Source organism: Cornus florida, unplaced genomic scaffold (genome assembly GCF_030987335.1).
Source record: "Cornus florida cultivar Cherokee Brave unplaced genomic scaffold, ASM3098733v1 CherokeeBrave_3.0.0_Hap2_Chr08, whole genome shotgun sequence".
NCBI lineage: Eukaryota > Viridiplantae > Streptophyta > Magnoliopsida > Cornales > Cornaceae > Cornus > Cornus florida.
Window position 1 is genome coordinate 3338059 of NW_026775578.1, and position 20016 is coordinate 3358074.

Sequence of the window (20016 nt, forward strand, 5' to 3'; positions counted from 1 at the left end):
GCGTTTGCTTGATTGTACGACAGAAAGATATTTAAAATAGGGATCCTGTATTTTTGATCAAGTAGAAGACGTGTTAGATGGACGTCATTGGTGGGGACCAGAAACCCGTGTTTGATGCACAAGTCACAATTCACACCATCGTTCGGTCCACGCAAAGAGATTGTATAAAACAAATGCTGTTGACCCAGAAGTTGGTTATACGCGTACATATACAATACACATCGTATAAGCTTTTGTTGCACAAGGAGGAGAAGGATTTTTGATTTGGCTTCCATGGGGCGATCAAAGAACAATGCACTGAAGTCGACGATCGTGGTGTTCGGAGCCCTAGCTTTTGGGTGGATGGCCATAGAGCTCGCGTTCAAGCCCTGGCTCGATAAGGCTCGAGCCGCCATGAACAAGTCTGACCCAACCCGTGACCCTGACGACGCCGACGACAAAGAATCTAAAAGTTCGCCGGCTGTTGATGATGCCTCCGACGACCGCCCCTAATCGCCGTAATTCAAAACCCTAGGTCTTTAGTTATTTAGATCTCTTCTTAGCCGCCTGGTGGATTATGTGCTTTGATTTTTACGGATTTGCCTGATATCATTAAACAAGCATCTTATTAGATCGTGGGTTACTACCTTGTTTGTCATTTACTTTCAATTTCAACTACCAGTGGGACTCTTTCGAATATATAAAGTTGATTTTATTTAGAACAGATATATATATTTGTTTGTTTGATGGGAATATATTTATCTGTTTGTTTGATAGGAATTTAATCCAACGAATCCATCTTATTCAGTTTCTTGGTGATGTTAGTATATTTTTAATTGAAAAAAAAAAAAAAAATATGGCATTTTTACAAAAAATTTCAATTTACCTTAAGTTGCCAAAAAACTTGGAACAACTTATATAATGCATCTATTTCTATATATATATATACATATACATTCATTATCATTAATCTTACTTTTATTGCATACTGGCTTACTTTTATTCCAACCACCAAACAAAATATTGTCTCTGACAGTTCAATCTTAGATTCGTACCGAATCAAACCATATATTCCAAACAAAATATAGCACCTGTTTTTCTCACACACCATGTAGGTCGCAAGTTCAATTTTTAGCCATGGCTGAATGATTTAAGCATCCCTATCTGAACTGATTGGTTAAAGTGCCCAACTCAAAATTCCATATGAAATATTGATATCATAACATATAAACAGTAACAATTAGGGTTCATAACTAAATATATGGTAACGAAATTTTATTTTAGGAAATTAGTTTTAGTTCATCCGATATATTGCGATATGAATTTGGACAAAAAAAAATAAAATAAATAAATATATTATATGAACTATTTCAAATTAAGGATAATATTTAAGTTCTTCTTAATGACAATGTACAATATATGATTACAATATTTTAGTTCATCTGGTATAATATGATATAAATTTGAATAAAAAAATTTAATATATTATGAATTATTTTAAATTAAGGTCAATGTCATTTATGATATTAACCAAAATTTAAAGATAAAGATAAATATAAACAAAATAATATCACGACACATCCAAATATGCCCTTAGTATTAATTAGTCACTTTTACTCACTTTGGTGCCATCTTCCCAAAATTTCTTTGAGATCTCAAATCATCGCTCTATGTGTACTACTATAAAAAAAAGTATTTCCCACTCTGTTTCTGGCAAAGCATACTTGTCCTTTCCTAATTGATTGATCCTTGTTAAACCTGATCTCACCTTTTCGTTTTCAATTTCAATTAATACAACAATACCATCTCTCCACATACTTGCGTACATGTGTGCGCATAAATAATATTTATTATGGTAAGTAAAACAAACAATTGCAACTCCTCAGCCACATGTTTTTTTTTTTACCTCCTCTAGGTTGTTCTACTAGTTTTGTAACCCATGTGCTAGATTGTTCTAATATCAAGAGAGTCATACAAATGGGCCTGTACTTGAAAGTTGTAACTATCTTGTTCAAATACTGGGACATGTACCATGGTGTTTGTTCAGCCCATTAATTGTTCAATACCGTACACTTTGTCCCGACTGACACCTAATGCAGTTAGACGGCAGGATGAATTTTTAATGTCTAGACGAATTTTTAATGTCTATTCAAATTATTCAATGTATCAATATTGTACACTTTGTCTCACATGATGCAATTAGACGGTGAGACGAATTTTTAATGTCTCGAAACCAATTCAATGCATTCAGTGTGAATTCGAATATTTTTTATTGAGCAAGTTTACGACTTAAACCTTCACTATTTCTCCCACAATATTTTTGTTAAAAGTCACTCTTACTGACATATTTTTCTGCGTCCATCCCTGCATCTATGTGACGAGACTGGTGCAAGTGAAAATTATCAAATTAGAAAAACTTTAAAAAGAAAAAAAAATATCTTACATTTTACACATTGGTTCAAGTCATATCATGTACCCGAATTGATTATCAATAGGAGTTGGGAAGGAGGTGGTTGGGTTGGTCATATATCCAAATCATAGAAGTGGTTGGGTTAATTGTCAAAATCTTAAATCTATGAGCGCATTTGAATAGATGTTGTCTCATGAAACAAAAGACAATCACTCAATTATCCAATTTGATTTGAGTAATTGCCTTATCTCAAAAAGCACGTACTTGTAAACAGTGGCAATGTGTCACTGTCTTCCATGTTAATTTACAGTATTAAGTAGGTCTTGACATTGAAACTTGTTCATTATTTATGTTTATATGCTATAAGTAGGTTGAAGATTTTGTGTTTTGTGATAATGTGTTGGAGCACTTGTTGGGTCAAGACGTTGGCTTTTGAACCACCTTCAATTATGTGGTAATATGAGAGTAAATGTTTTTTTTCTATTACCACATGTTGGTCACCAATAATAAGTTCAGTGACTGATTAAAATCTCAGAAATTTTGACTACAAAATATATTTTTTGAAAAGTACCATTTCCATGAATAAACAAATTCTTCTTTAGGTAAAAAAAAAAAAAAAAAGTTACAATTTGAGAATTTGTTTTTAGTGGTCTTGGGTTTAAACTCCTAATTTCTAGTCAAGATTTTGATTTCGAGACTGGTAAAAAAGAACAGAAAAGAAAAAAAAACTTGAAATTGTAATATATTTAAAATATTTATGTAAAAGTGGTAAAACAAAGTTATTAGCTGTCAGTAAAATTCTTTTGAAATTTGGCATTCATGAATATAGAAGAAGATCAGTGTCTGTTTTATACATTTTCATCATTTTGAAGAAACATGAGGAAATAATGAATAAATTACTTGCAAGTACAGAAGAATTTCTTTATTCATGCAAAGGGTAAAAAGGAGAATAAATTGCAAAGTGGACTCACCCGAACCCGACAATGCAATTGGATTTTTCCCAAAACAAGCCAAAAACAAGACGTTCGATTTCCCGTACATGCGATCACACCTTGCAGAACTCGTCCGTGGGTCCTACTTTCTTCTGATCCTCCCTTCTGACCATTTAAATTCTCCACTGTCCATCACCGAGAAGGTACTTTACTGGAGTATTATATTAATATGTGTCACCGGCGAGACCCAAACCATAGAAGTTCCACAAGCATTATCAATCCATTCACGAGAAATCTTCGAAAAATTGAGAAGAAAGTGACCGCTTGACCCATTCTCGTGAACCCATTTGCCCTCAGATCAGCTTGCGGTCGGTGAAAACTCCTTAAATTCGATGAATAACTCAAACTCTGTCCAAAAATCAACAAGGCTTCATTCTCTCTGTGCCCATCTTTCAATCCCTCATACCCATTTGTTGAGGTGTGTCAATTCTCTCTCTATATCTCACTAGATTGGGTTTCTTCATTTGGAATCCTGATTTTCTTTAACAAAATATTTATTTTGTACAATTAACAATTTTTTTTTTTTATTTGTGTAAATTAATCTGTGATAAACTAGAAGAATGATATACGCATGAATCATATGTGACTATGTGTTGTATCTGCCACTGATCAATTAGCCTTTGATCTTTCTTTCAACCGGGGACTTATTTGCTAAAATTTAGGTATTGGAAAATTTAAGTTTCTGCTGTTATCTTCCATCTTTTTGATTTGCCAGAACGTGCTCTTTGTATGATACACAGAATGTGCTCTTTGTATGATACGTATGTTTTAAATTATGTGTTTGTGCACATATGAGTTCATCTGTGTGTGTATATAACTTGTTTATGTAATTACATTGTTGATATTTCAAGATTTTTGTATAACTGAGTCGCGAGAGCTTGTCATATCTCAGAATTCTACTTTTGTCTAACACAGTTATACACCTTGAATTAGAACACTCCTACTTTATAATTCTGGGTGAATCTTTTAATTCAATATTTGTGATTGGAAGCCCCTCTCTTGGATAAGTTTGCATTTTTAGGTATTCTCTCAAGCTTCCCATTGCATGTAAACTGTAAATTTGAACGCTACCCATGAATTTCAGTGTTTATCTAACTTATCTGTGTTTTGGTTTTCGATTTTTAACCATTTTCAGATTTGCAATACTTCAACGTGTTGATTTAAAAATTAAGCTGTCTGCCGAACCCTTTCTTACACATCTATTGGCACCAATGATTTTATTCTATTTTTCCCAACAAAATTTGTACCCTAAGCTGTATATGGTAAAAGTTTCTTTTTGGTTTAATTCAAGACAATTTTTTTTTTTTTTTTTTTTTTTTTTTTTTTTTTTTTTTTTTTTTTTTTTTTTGGATAAGTTAAAAAACAGACATCCATGTTTTATTCTGATTATAAGGAGTTGGCTAAATGCATCCATCTTCTCCGGTCGGCTATTGTTGAATTCTTTGATGGCACTATTCTAGAATATATGTTTTTGGACATAATACCATAATTTTACTTGGTTTGGTCGTACTTGTACATTCTTATACCCTATTTCTGCTTCTGCAATTCATGTTAATGCCATGCCCTAGTATTGGATTTTGTCTATATTATGTTTTAGCTGACCCGGACCTACTTGGTTTCTTATGGTATGGACATAGTTAGGAGATGCAATTAACCTGCATTTGCCCGATATGAATTTTAAATTTTAAATAATTCTGAGATAAATATATTGTGGACAAGGGTAGGTTTTGGACCCAATTGACCCTTTGCAAGTCTCCCGTTTGGTCTCTAGTTGTTCTATTACTTCTTCCTGCTTGAGTTCCATTGATTTTGTTTTGAAGTATAAGATTCAATAGTTAATTCAAGGATCTTTCTTGCATTGTTGCTTCTGAAAGAGCGAATACCCGTGACGTTGAATAGTATCACATTGGCCTCGTTGTGGCGTTCTCTTTTCACTTGTTAGCTTTTAACTGGCGGTACTCTCTTTTTAAAGTGGCACCTAAATTTGTTGGACCCTATAATAAGGATGCTCCAGAAGTATTGATGTGTGTAGCTTCATTGGTTTTGTTGGAGATAGAATTAAATTCTAATTAAGCACGATTGTTTGGGAGGAGTAAAACGCAAGGGTTGGAAAGAATGCTTTCAGCTCATTCAAATTTGTTCTGTGGAAGAAATTACGGCTACTTTTGGGGTTATGTGTGTAGAACTTTGGAGGGTACCTCTTTTTGCTATAATCATATATAGCATGGTCTGTTTCATCTTACCGAAGCTCTCCTAATATTTTCAATCTTTGGCCCCTCCTCCTTTGAAGTCACAGTTGAATATTGAAGTCACAAGACCTTCCGAAAAAGAAAAAAAAAAAAAAACTTGAAGTCACAAGTTGTAACACAAAAAGGTTGCCATGGATATATAATATATTTATAATAATTTTAGTATGAAGGAACCAGAGTAAAAACTGACACAAGTTAATTTTTCTTATACTTATAAAGTTGCTATAGATCAGAACATGACAGATGTCTAAAAAAGTAAAACCTATGCCTTCTAAAACGCGTCAAGCTTGGCTTACAAGTTGCTTCAGTAGTTGTCGATGAGCTTGAGCTAAGATATCTTTATCTCGGGCAAGCCTGAGCCAATTTTGAACAGTGCTGCTTTCAGCTGAGCTGAGTTCAATCAGCATGAAACCCTGTTTAGCTCATTTGCAGACTTCTGGCAACCCTGTTTTTGCTTTCTCTAGACTGCTTTGCTTGGGTGGAAAGAATTTCTGGCAATTTTATGGGAGGCTAGGAACTTTGTGACTGCAGATCTAGGGGCTTGAATCACACTAATCTAAAAGGGGATTCTCTCATTGTGATTAATTTGACCAACCCCAGAGAAATGAGTAATTAATTTTCCTTTTTACTTCATCATTTCGTTTTGTTGGGTAGTGAGTTGATTTCAAACTTCGGAGGCTTGACTTGGCAAGTGTATAGTAGTTTCAGTTTCTATTTTCCTTTAATCTGTCATATATCAGGAGTCTTTTGATTTCTTTTTCCTTCCCTTCCTTGTGGAAGAAACCTTCTCCTCCTTTCCTTCTATTTCTTGTAAAAGTAAATCAAAACATTTATGGGGAAAAAATACACTAGTAGAGTTTAGAAGACCCTAGTTGCAACCTAATATGAACTTAAATCATCACATACTACAATTAACTTACCTTAAATTTTCAACTTGACTCCAATTTGAGCCTTTTGAGGGTAGCGTTTTCTTATTCCATAGGACCGTGATGCGTAGGATCCCACAAGGCTGCACTTGGTTCTGTCCAAGTTTTTTGAAATTGGGATCCTAATGGACCAATGAGGGATCCTTAGAATAGGATTGTTCAAAGTTATATATATGAGAGAGAGAGAGAAGTTTCAGACTTGTACATATTCATCATCCTCAAACCTAATATAGTGTACAAGGCTTATATAAAGAGTACAAGTCTTACTTAACTACACAAGGGTCCCTATCAACTTTCTGTAATTACATAATGGCCCAACACTTATATATATATATATATATATATATATATATATATATATAACATTCTAACACTCCCCCTCAAGCTGGAGAATATATATCAAATAATCCCAGCTTGGAACAGATAGTTCTTAACCGGTTATAACCTAATGCTTTGGTAAACATATCAGCTAATTGATCTTCAGACTTCACAAATGGAGTAGAGATGCTCCCACTTAATATTTTTTCTCGAATGAAGTGACAATCAACTTCAATATGTTTGGTCCTCTCATGAAACACAGGATTTGATGCAATGTGAACTGCTGCTTGATTATCACAGAACAATGGAGTAGGAGCCTCAACTATCAACCCAAGTTCTTTTAGAAAATGTTGTATTCATGTCAACTCACTAGTGGTATGGGCCATTGCCCTATATTCAGCTTCAGCACTAGATCGAGCTACCACCGTCTGCTTTTTACTTCGCCATGTAACAAGATTTCCTCCTACAAATGTGCAATAGCCTGTAGTAGATCTCTTATCTGAAGGAGAACCAGTCCAGTCAGCATCTGTAAAACCTTCCACCTTGAGATGACCATTTGATTTATGTAGTAACCCTAAACTTGGAGCTTTCTTGAGATATCGTATAATCCGAAGAATAGCAATCCAATGTGGCATTCTAGGAACTCACATGAACTGACTTACAACACTGACTGCATATGAAATATCATGTCGAGTGATAGTGAGATAAATTAATTTCCCAACAAGGAGACGAAACCTGCTCGGGTCATTAAATAGATCACCCTCATCAGATACAAGTTTTGTATTTGAATCCATAGGAGTATCAACCGGACGACCACCCAACATACCTGTTTCTTCTAATAAATCTAACACATATTTGCGTTGGGATAAACTTATACTCTTCTTGGATCTAGCAACTTCAATGCTCAAGAAATACCTAAGTTTACCCAAGTCTTTAGTGTGGAATTGATATTGCAGAAACAACTTCAACTTAGCAATGCCTTCAGAATCATCACCTGTGATCACAATATCATCTACATACACCACAAGAAATATGAAGCCAGCTTTACTGCGCTAGTGAAACACCGAATGGTCTGTCTGACATCTCTTAAGACCAAATTTTAACGCGACCTCAGAGAATTTTCCAAACCAAGCCCGTGAAGATTGTTTCAATCCATACAGAGCCTTTTTAAGGCGACAAACGGTGTGAAGATACTCCCCCTGAGCAACAAACCCAGGTGATTGCTCCATATAAACCTCTTCTGCTAAGTCACCATGCAAAAAGGCATTTTTAACGTCTAACTGAAACAGAGGCCAATGTCTATTAGCAGCAAGAGAAATCAAAACACGAATAGAAGAAATCTTAGCAACGGGAGAAAATGTCTCGTCATAGTCAATACCATAAGTTTGGGTATAACCTTTGGCAACAAGACGTGCTTTTAAACGCTCAACAGACCCATCTGGAAGATACTTCACAGTATATACCCAGCGACAACCAACAGGTTTGACATCCGGAGGTAATGGAACAAGATCCCACGTGCCATTCTTATGCAAAGCATTCATTTCATCTTGCATTGCTTTCCTCCAGCCCAAATCAGATAACGCATCATGCACAGTCTTAGGAACGAATGTAGTAGACAACTTAGAGGAAAAACAGGAGAATGATGGCAATAAGGAATTATAAGAGACATAATGAGCAATGGGATGGTTAGTAACATATGAGCGAGGAGCTTTACGAAGTGTAATAGGCAAGGAATCAGACACAGTGGAAGGCGCCGGATCCAAAGACTCTCAAGACGATGGAGGAGGCACGACAACAGATGGCTTTGGTCTTCGAGTGTACACCTGTAACGGGGCAGATGAAGGAACAAGAGATCGAGGTTGAAGAGAGTGAGGGAAGAGGAACGGCAGAAGGAGGCGACTCAAGAGTGATATCAAGAAGTGAATCAGTATCTAAAAAATATGGGATGGACTCAGAAAACATTACATCTGCGCTAATAAAGTACCGTTGAGAAACATGACTATAGCAGCGATAACCTTTATGAGAGCGAGAGTAGCCAAGAAATACACACTTTGTGGCACGTAGGTCTAATTTATCAAAACCAGGACCAAGATTGTGGACATAACATACACATCCAAAAACCCTAGGAGGAAGAGAAAACAAGGGAGAATCAGGAAATAAAATAGAATGAAATAAAATAGAATGTGGAGATTTGCCATCTAATACAGATGACGGCATACGGTTAATAAGATGACAGGCAGTAAGAACAGCATCACCCCAAAACCGTTTAGGCATACGCATATGAAACAAAAGAGCATGAGTTACTTCTAAGAGATGTCGATTCTTATGTTCTGCAACTCCAGTTTGTTGTGGAGTATAAACACATGAATTTTGATGAATAATTCCTTTATCACTAAGATATGTATCAAATGAAGTTGAAGAATATTCCTTAGCATTACCAGAACGTAGAATACGAATTGGACATCCAAACTGAGTTTTGATTTCTTTGCGAAATTTTTGAAAAATTAAAAATAACTCAGAACGATCTTTCATTAAAAACAACCAAGTCAGGCGAGAATAATCATCCACAAATGTCACAAAATAATGAAATTTATTGATTGAAGAATGTTTTATTGGACCCCATACATCTGAATGAACCAAATGAAAAGGACTAAAGATACGATTATTAACCCTAGACTTGAAAGACACGTGATGGTGCTTACTAAGTTGACAAACTTCACATGACAAGAATTTCAAATGACTAAGACTAGGAACTTGACGCTTCAAAACTTGAAGTGACGGGTGACCAAGGCGACAGTGCCACTGGAATGGAGACAGAGAAGACTGAAGAGCCACAGGAGAAGGTTCGAAATCAAAATAATATAAGCCACCAGCTTCATGTCCTGTACCAATCGTCTTCTTCGTCTTGAGATCCTGAAACACACAAGAAGTAGGATCAAATTTAACAGAGCACCGGAGAGATTTAGTAAGCTTACTGATAGACATTAAATTAAAGGGAAACTGCAGAACATGTAAAACAGACGAGAGAAACAATGAATCACTAAGTTGAGTTGTCCCCAAACCTGAAACCTGAGTGGATGAACCATTAGCAAGAGTAACACTTTGAGAAGGATGTACAGAATGAAAATCAGATAGAAGAGAAGAACATCCGGTCATATGATCAGATGCTCCAGTGTCTATGATCCAAGGACTGCGAGTGGAAGACAATAGACATGTGTGTGCAGTACTTGACTGGGCAAAAGTAGCCGTGGAAGATGAATTAGATACTTGCTTATAAGACAAAAACTGAGTATACTTATCCCGTGGAACAGGAACTGTATCTGATTCAGCTATGTTGTGCGATCCAGAAGCAACATCATTCAGAGAAGAGGAAACTTGATTGGCATAACTAGATGGTTTCCCATGAAGATCCCAACAAAAGTTCACAGTATGAATAGAAAGACCACAATGGGTACACTTTTTGGATTCCCTGCCACGGCCACGTCCTCCACGTGAATCACGACCACCACGTGTGGAGCGTCCCCCACGACCTCCACGGTAAGTATTATGTTCACCATTTGAAACCACTAATGCTGAACGCTCACCACTCTGTCCAATATTCAAATTTGAGGTATCACTTGCAAGTGTAGCACGCTGAAGTCTAAAAAACACCTCAACAAGAGATGGAAGTGTTGGACTGCTTATAATCTGTGCACGAAAAGGCTCATATGCTGATGATAAACCAGTAAGAAAATGGACAACATTAAAGTCCGCACGCTGTTGTTACATATTGCGAACATCACCTGTAATGGGCTGATACATATTCAGCTCTTCATAGACTCCCATAACTTTGGAATACTCTTCTATACTTTGAGTACCTTGTTCGAGATTGAAGTACTGCTTACAGAGCTCATAAACACGAGTGATATTACCTGTCCCATAATACAATTGCTGCAATCTGTCCCATATCTCCTTGACAGTATCCAAATAAAGTAGAGTTGAACTAATTTGGAGTTCAATACTGTTTATCATCATAGAGATGATCTGAGCATCTTCCTTTTCCCTTGCATCAAAGGAGGCATCAGTTGCCTTGGGTTTCTCTTTAGTCAAATGAGAACCAAGGCCTCTGCCTTTAAGGAAAATGGCAACAAATTTAGTCCACAATATGTAATTCTTCCCATTGAGTTTAACTGAAGTCATGGGAGAATTAAGACTGTTCGTGGGTGAAAGTAAATTTGAACTAGATGCCATGTTGAATCCAGCAAAACAGAGAAGAAAAGCGGGAAAAAAAAAAAAAAAAAAGATTTTGTATTCTGGCCGAACCTGGAAAACGGGTCGGATCTGGACAACCGGGTCGGGTCAACGGACCTGCTCAAACGGGTTGGACTGACCTGGGCTATCCAGGTTTAGCAAACTAGGGTTGAAGTAGCTATAACTGTGTAGCCAAACAGAGGTCTTCTTCTTCACACCTTCACAGACGCCGGGGAATAACACGGCGGCGACGACAGCGACCCAATCACCAGTAACGGCCGAATCAATAAGCAGCGATCGCTGCAACTTCCGGCCAACAGAGATGAACCTCACCTCTATTAATCAAGATTGCAGAGGTCGGCGAGCTCGCTGGCAACCAAAGAGAAGTTGCCGGCAACGACGAACACGGCAAAGACGACAACGAACAACTCCCAGATCTGACGATGCTGCAGATCTGACGACAATGAACAAGCCGCTGCTGATGACGACAAACAAGGAACCGACGGTAGAGATCACCAACACCACAACTGCAACTCAAATCTTATACAATAAGAACCCAATTACAGATTCTCACACCCATGATCGTACCCTCTGATACCATGTTCAAAGTTATATATATGAGAGAGAGAGAGAAGTTTCAGACTTGTATATATTCATCATCCTCAAACCTAATAAAGTGTACAAGGCTTATATAAAGAGTACAAGTCTTACTTAACTACACAAGGCCCCCTATCAACTTTCTGTAATTACATAATGGCCCAACACTTATATATATATATATATATATATATATATATATATATATAACATTCTAACAAGGATCAAGAATCATACAAATATGCAACTAAGAAACATAATACTTAATATGTTTGTGTATTTATCAAAAAAAAAATACTTTGTGCATCTGAAAATATTGAAAAACACTTAATTTTCAAAAGCTCTTCAAAAACCCAATTAATATTGGATCACATTTATTTTCATAGTAATTAATTATTGTAACACATTACAATATTTAATGTTGTGGGTTCTTGTGAATGATTAATAATTGAATGTATTATATGTAATATAATGGAGGTTTGGAGATGTACTGAGTTGTATGAAAGTCGGGGTTAACTTGTAAAAGAGATAGAGATAGAGAGTGTCAGTAGCAAGGTCATCACAAAATCGGTCCCTTGCAAGAATGGTTTGGATCTCGTGCAGCTCATCCTTAAGAATGTTGATTCTTTCATCTATTTTGCCAAAGGTGGTAACGTTCTGACCTTTCAGCAACTCTTTGACCGCTTTTAGCTTTTGGACCACTTGGAACATGAGGTTGCCTTCAACCCGGATATTCCATTCTCAAGGTCAGGGCCTTTCTTATTGAGGTCAGTCCAATTCTGTGGAGGTTAAGGTTTGGTCCAGTGTTCTCAACACTCTTTAAAATGATATATAATATGCCAAAGGATCCTCCTCTAATATTGAATGAAGGTCTATATAGTTCATGGACGAGTAAGGTACTGTTCATGTCATGTAGGGTCTTTGTGGTGCTGCTACGCATTCCTCCACGGTCTAATAAGGTGCTGCCATGGGTAATGGGAAGGGGGTTGTGGTTTGATTAGGACATTTAAGAGGTTATATATGTATAAAATAACCTCTTAATTTGGTAGATATCAGATTCTACTCAAAGCTCATTAAACCTCACTCCTAATTGATCCTATTATTTGGAAGCAAATGCAAAGGGTCCATTATTGGATTGAATTAGAATTTTAATCTCAACCATTGGCAGTAGCTGTGGATGTAGAAACCAAACAATTGTTTGAGTTGATCCACTTGGAAATTTTATTTTGCTTATTCAGTGAAGTAATTTTATGATATTCTGTCAAACTAATCATTAGTTATCGGAGGAGTACAACTAGTCATTGACTTAATTATTGTGGAAAATTTCAAATGTTGAATGATGCATGTTGACTTGCATTATGCATGCACATTGCACATAGTCAATGACGTGGGAGGCAGGTGAGAATTCTGACTTAAAATAAAGATGGGGATCGTTCGCCCTTCTATCTTTATGGTACAAAGCTGAATAGTCAGGATAATTCTCTGATTTGAGCTCAATGATTTCCTGTGCTAGTCTTGTTGGATAGTGGCCTATATTTGTATATGTACTTGATATTTTCCTTGTGATTGCCTTATAGATGATCAAAAGACCATGACGACGTCAGTTGCTACATCATTAAGCAGGGATATCTTCTATGACATATTGAAGCGCCTTGATGGTGCGACTTTGGCAAGTGCAGCATGTACTTGTGCAGCATTTAGTTCCATCTCAAAAGAAGAGAAGCTATGGGAGAATGTATGTTCTTCTATGTGGCCTTCAACCAACAGGGAAGATGTCAAAAATTTAATATCATCAATTGGTGGATTCAAGAAGTTTTATGCAGATTGTTTTCCTCTTATAGTAAACAAGGAAGTTCCTGAGTTTCGATGGAATGACTACCTTGAGTATCCTGAAGAATGGACTGAGGCTGAATACTATGGTGATGTGGGTGAATTTGAAAGCATTTCACCGTCAGATTTCGTCATTATTGTAGATATCAGATATAAAGACAAAACATTTTGCTCGAAAGTCCTTTCTGGCATTCCTAATGCAAATGGCTTCAATGGTTGGTTCTACAACTGCCCCTTCCGTGTCGATCTTCTTACCTATTCAGCAAGAGATGATGACCACGAAGGTGAAGTTACTCTTTCGGTTTCTGATGGTTTGCCACTGATTACATCCATGGAAAAAGAGAGGAAAGATGGGAAGCTCTGGCAGGAGCTCTGCGATGGAATCCGGCTTAGTTGGATTGTAGTGAACAGAAAAATAAAGCAAGCAGCTAATCTTTCAAGCTGGAGCCCCCTTGGCGGGCAAAGACATTGGCCAACAGACAAGGACTTCTTGATACGCTTTGGATCCATTCTTCCTGCCAAAGATATTCTTCCATGTCAAGTAGTGGAATGCATCCTGATTATGAAGTTCAGAGTGATCCATACTGAAGGCGAGGGTGTCCAGACGAGTCTCAAATTGACAGAGCTAAGCATGCAGTTGGGAGATATGGAAGGTGCTCATGTTAATGGAAGAAACAGTTTGCTCGTCCTGAAAGAAGCATTGAGCTGCCGTAGGAGCAAAAATTACAGTGAAGCCCTCGAGTCATGCCACTTGTACTCAAAAGTGCAGAGCGAGTTAAGGGAAGAGAAGATGAGGAACGAAAGCTTGTTAGACAGACTTTGTATCTTGAGCGGTATTGCAGCGTTTTTCACATTCTGGTACTGCTTTTTGTGAAATGGAAAATAATCACTGCGATTTGAACAGAGTGTAAATTCTTTCTTGTCTAACAAACACCCAAGGTTTGCACTCTTGTGATGTAAAATTCAATTTTGGTCAACTAATAAGAACTCCCCTATCTTGTTTCTCAAGTCGGATGAGAAAGAAAGGCTTCAGGTATATATGTATTAGAACTCAGCTTTTGTTCTGTTGTGCTTTAACAGTTCTTCTGTTGGTTTAGAGAATGCAATCACACACACATAAACACAGTTTTATGTATTACTAATGGCTGTGTTTCAGGGTAAAATTTACGATAAAATATTTAAGAAATATATATATATATATTTAAACTTAACAAAAATAACTTGTTCATCAATTTTAGCTATTTTACACCTGATAGACTCGACCTCGACTTAGATCTTTGTCAAACACAGAAAAATAAAAATATTTTTAGCACATTTATATCTATTTTTTTTTAGTATACCTTGAAAAAATATTGTACTTTTAACAGAGTTTTTTCTTGCAGTTCACATAAATGATATGTGTAACATGTGACGCTCATCCAGGGTTATTTAATGAAAAGTTAGAAATTCTTGTTCATGAAGTCTCTCAAAAGGGTAGTCCTGCTGCTTGTTTATAACGAAGCACTCTATTGTTAATTGTTCGCAAATAAAAAGTCACATAGATGAAGTAATTAAAAATAATTTTAGAAAAAATAAAATAAAAAATGAAAACTTAGATAAAAGCACCAATGATGATGATGATCGGTTGCTATTTATTATGCAAATAGCTTCAACTGATTAAGGGCATGTTTGGACATGACTTCAATTTGAATTATAGTTTAATCCATATTGTTTTGGATGGAGACACTTACGGTTGTTGTTTATTTGGTCGTCAATTTAGATTTTCTTGACATGATAAAATTAGATATTTGAAAGATTACCTTACAAATAGGTACTATTTTTCTCAATAGATCATTTAGATTAAGACGGGTCCAAAGGGACCCTGAATTAATTGGTACAATAATTCACATTCAATCAAATCTCATATATCAATCCATAATTTTTAGTATGAGAGGGATATTTTATATTTGAGTAGGTCCAAGTTGGCACCAAAATTTTACCAGAATGGTTTTTACGTCCATCTGTAACTAATTTCAAATTCTGGTTATATATGACCGTGCGGCCTAATAATCTGTTATGATAATTTTTAACACTATTATATTTATTTTCAGCACATTGAAATCTAATTTTTTTATTATATATAATGTGTTTGAAAAATATACATAATTTATTGAAAATCACTTTATTAAAAAAACAAATTTATTTTCAGCACATTTATATCTATTTTTTTAGTATATATAATGCTTTTGAAAAATAGACATAATTTATTGAAAATCACTTTATTAAAAAAACAAATATAATGTATTGAAAAGTACATCACTGAAAAATAAATATGATGTGATGGAACGCGTTAAATATAATTATAACAGACTATCACATTCCATCACATTGATTTCACGTTTTATTTTGGTAATTATCTTACTTTAAATGGTTTATTAGAAAATGAAAGGCCTACTAATTGCACGATCATTATCAGGAAATGTCTATAGTCTATACTATATTATATAGTATGTATTTAAGAGAGAGAGAGAGAGGTAAGCACGTTCATGGGGACATTGCTGTACAGAGGTGTCAATGGGATGTGGAATGTATTAATTATATGTCACTAACACCCTTTAATATGATTGGTTTGTGGGTAGACAAAGTTATTCATCTTATTTTTTACTCTCATTATTATTTTTTTTTTATTTTAATTTTATATATCTAATTCATTAGAATAACTGTTTCAAGAAGTCAAACATTTTATTATTATTATTATTATTATTATTATTTATTTTATTTTATTTTATTTTTGTAACAAAGAAATTGCTTAACTGGATGTTTAATTAATCGGTTCCATCCTTAATGCCCATGTAGTGGGAATGCAAGAGGATTCCAATTTTGGGCCTTCTACCATGATCCTTTTCATATTTGCTCCATTTTACCAGTTACATGCTATTAGGACATGCTTGGTTAATGTTTTTATTTTGTATTTTTTATTGTTAGTGTGCTGTAACAAAGTAAAAGCACGAAGCATGTTTGATAACATTTGCAGTCATTTGAATAGTACCGAAACGCTTTCAAAATTGAGGCCAAAATCGGAAGCATCAAAATGATGTTTTTGTTTATTTCCGCACTGTAGCAAAACACTATTCAATTTTTTTATTTTTAATTTTTCTAAATTAACATTTTTAACTAGCCATTCAAATTTTCAAACTTACAACACTTTTTACCAAACATGCCCTCATGTTTTTGCTTTAAAAAATCTTGCAACAAAGTTACATTATCAAACATGCTTCGAAATAATGTTAAACACACTCTAAAGCGAAAATATTACTTCTATTTCGGATCAAAGCAAAAATACAAAACAACTATAGTTGTCAAACGAGTTATTAATGTTTGTTCGAAAAATCTATCAAAATAGTTTTTATTCCATAAACTTAAATACGGGTCTTATTTATTTACATCACATGAATAGAAACTCTTCAATCATAGATAGGGAGATTTTGAAAGTAAAAAAATAGACCGGCTGCCCAAACGAATAAAAACTAAAAATAATAGACAATAATGAGATGTGGCATTATTTTGTCAATCCTATATAATTATATCTATTGTTTATTTTGTTGTACTTGTGGCATTATTTAGTCAATTTATTCTTTCATTATGAATATTATACCATAAGGTGACAAAGAAGAGGCGCCATGGTCCAATGAATAGTGTTACACTGTCACCCCTACAATTTTGGTACACGTTCCACCAACAAAAATGCATTCTCTTTGACTTTTTAGAAATTAGTGAAATTTGTCAAGAAATAACGCGGACAATAAATAATCTCATTGATTAAACTTTAGATAACACTAAATGTTCCAAGTAATTGAGGACATGTCAATTTTTGTTCTGTATGGTTTTTAAAATAAAAATTATTAGACAATTTTGATTATAAATTATTTGATGATACAGTTTAATTGAAATTTATATTCAGAATTTATATTTTTGTAATATTTTATAAACTACAGTAACATCTAGTAATTCTCCTGCCAAGGGGGGCTCATAAATTTTTTTGATTGTGGGTGTCTTTTTCCATGGAAAATAAAGTCATCAAATTTGATTTGACTCATTTTTTAAATTGCGGGGTCTTTTTCCGTGGAAGCCAAGGTCATCAAATTTGATTGGACTTATTCATTTATTAACAAAATTATGATTTTGATTTGATTTGCCGGATCATTATTGGCACGAGTACGGGGATTTTACTGTGAAAAGCTTCTGATCCTATAACAACGCCACTTGGAGAATTAAAATGGTGCATCTGATTCCAATGATAGGTAACGCGAAAGAGGAAATGCACAATAAAGAATGGTGCTCTTTTAGATGGTATAACTGTGAAAAAAAAAATATATATATTGTAAAATACGATGATTCTTTTTTCTCTTCACAAATCAGAAATTAAAAACTCTTTCTCTTCTTCATTACTAAAATTTTAAATTTCAATACATAACGGACTAAACTGAGTATAAATGAACAAATTATTACTATAGTCATAAATCGTAATACATAATAAAGTGTAATACATAATAAAGTATAAATTAATGAAGATCTTAACACTCATAATTAAATGTATGTATATATTTTGAGTCCATGAGTTCTTATCAAATACTGTATTTGTTTTACTTAAATCAATAATAAAAGAAGTTTGGACTTACTCTTAAAATGATTTGATATATCATAGTTTTATAAATTTTTTATTTTTGTGAATTTAGAAATATGGAAGGAAGTAATTTCACGTTTGTGATTATTTTCTTTTGTTCTCTCCCACCAATTTTGAATAGTTATTTTTTTTCATTTTTTTTTTTTTTCAATTATACCATATAAGAGAGCATTCTTTCTTTTTTAACTCTTACGTGGCCTTGCCAGGTAAGATTGGGGAGTTTTCGTATTTTCTCTTTCGTGTTGACTATTATTACTCTTGTGCAAAGACAATAGATCCATTTGACAAATTTAAAGCATAAGTTGACTAAATTACCCTTACTTAATTATTTTATAAAATATATGAAAATAAATAATTTTATAAAATGATCAAAAATAACGCTATTAGAGGACATCCTCACGTGCAAATAACACCCCTAAAGTTTCAATTTGGTACAAATAGGTCCCTCTGACAAATTAAAATCCTAAGTTGACTAAATTACCCTTATCGAACCATTTTATAGAATATATAAAAATAAATAATTTTGTACAATGACTGAAAATGATACTATTGGAGAACGGCGTCAATGGACAAGTAAACATAAAAATAAAAGTATAAAAGAAAAGTAAAGATTAAAATAGAATATAAAAAACAAAAATAAAGTGCAAACTAAATAAAATAAAGAGTCGTGAAATTCAGGCAAAAAGATTAGATCGATTTGTTAGATAGAATCTACGTGGCACAAAAAGAGAAATTACTATGAAAATCATATGGTCCCACTAGTATGTCCATTAAAACAACACAAATTTTCAAAGACATAATTACACTTATATTGCCTTCTCGTATCCATCCTACCTTTTTTTATGATTACTTAACTGAAATTCTCATTTAAAAAATAACTGTAATTAAAAATCTCTTAAATTTGTTTTATAAATTTTATCATTTTATCATACCACTATATCTCTCTCTAAATAGATTTGCAATTCAATCCCCATAACTTTGTTTTTAAAATTTTATCAAAACACTCTCCCTCTCCTTTATATATATATATACACACACACACACACACATAGATATTTAAGAATATGCAAAATTATATAGATAGATGTATAAGAATATACAAAAAAATTATAGAAATGTTAGAAAATGCCCACCCTAAAATTTTAAAAATATATGATAAAATTTTCTTGTACTTTTTAAATTATTTTGATTCCTTATTAGAAAAAAAAAAAAATTGTTATATTCCCTTTTTTTTTAGTTAAATCCTAATTCTGTTTTCCTTTCAAATTTCTTTCTTTTTTCTTTGTTTTTCCTTTACTTTTCTTAAACATTTTTTTTTTTTTGGAAAGGTACACTTCTATAGTTTGGATTTGTATCTTGTTGCATTGTTAGTTTCAATACATTTCTTAAAAAATTGATTTATGATTGTCACTATTTTTATTAAGACTATGGTGCATTGTTAAAGCGACTAAGGACAATTAAATTATTGAAAAGCATGAGGAAGTTGATTTTTTTTTCTTTTTCTTTTTTAATAAAGTACACTACACCCCTTAAAATTCTGACTCTGCCATGATCAATACTTTTATGCAGGAAAACCAATAATAGACTGAATTTGGCTCGTCAATCGAAAACCCTACTCACCAAGTATTGTAAAGTGATATATTTGTGTATCGGGAATCAATGATGACAATGGAGAAAAGGGTGAGAGAAGAAAATAAAAAATGGTTTGATTATGGTATAGAGATGGATGATGAGAGATATTATTGGTAATTGAGATTATGTAAGAATAGTCTTGTCTGTAAAATTTTATCTTTCTAGGTGTAGTACAACTATAGTGACACAT

The 20016-nt window shown here is 34.1% G+C and overlaps 1 protein-coding gene across 1 annotated transcript; it reads left to right on the plus strand.

Moving 5' to 3' along the window:
• The first annotated feature begins 3469 nt into the window (after window positions 1-3469).
• On the plus strand, window positions 3470-14608 carry LOC132268936 (F-box protein At2g27310-like). Its single transcript, XM_059769860.1, has 2 exons — window positions 3470-3799; window positions 13279-14608. Exon 2 carries the CDS (start codon window positions 13293-13295, stop codon window positions 14403-14405), a length of 1113 nt encoding a protein of 370 aa, XP_059625843.1. The 5' UTR covers window positions 3470-3799; window positions 13279-13292; the 3' UTR covers window positions 14406-14608.
• Window positions 14609-20016: the final 5408 nt, after the last annotated feature.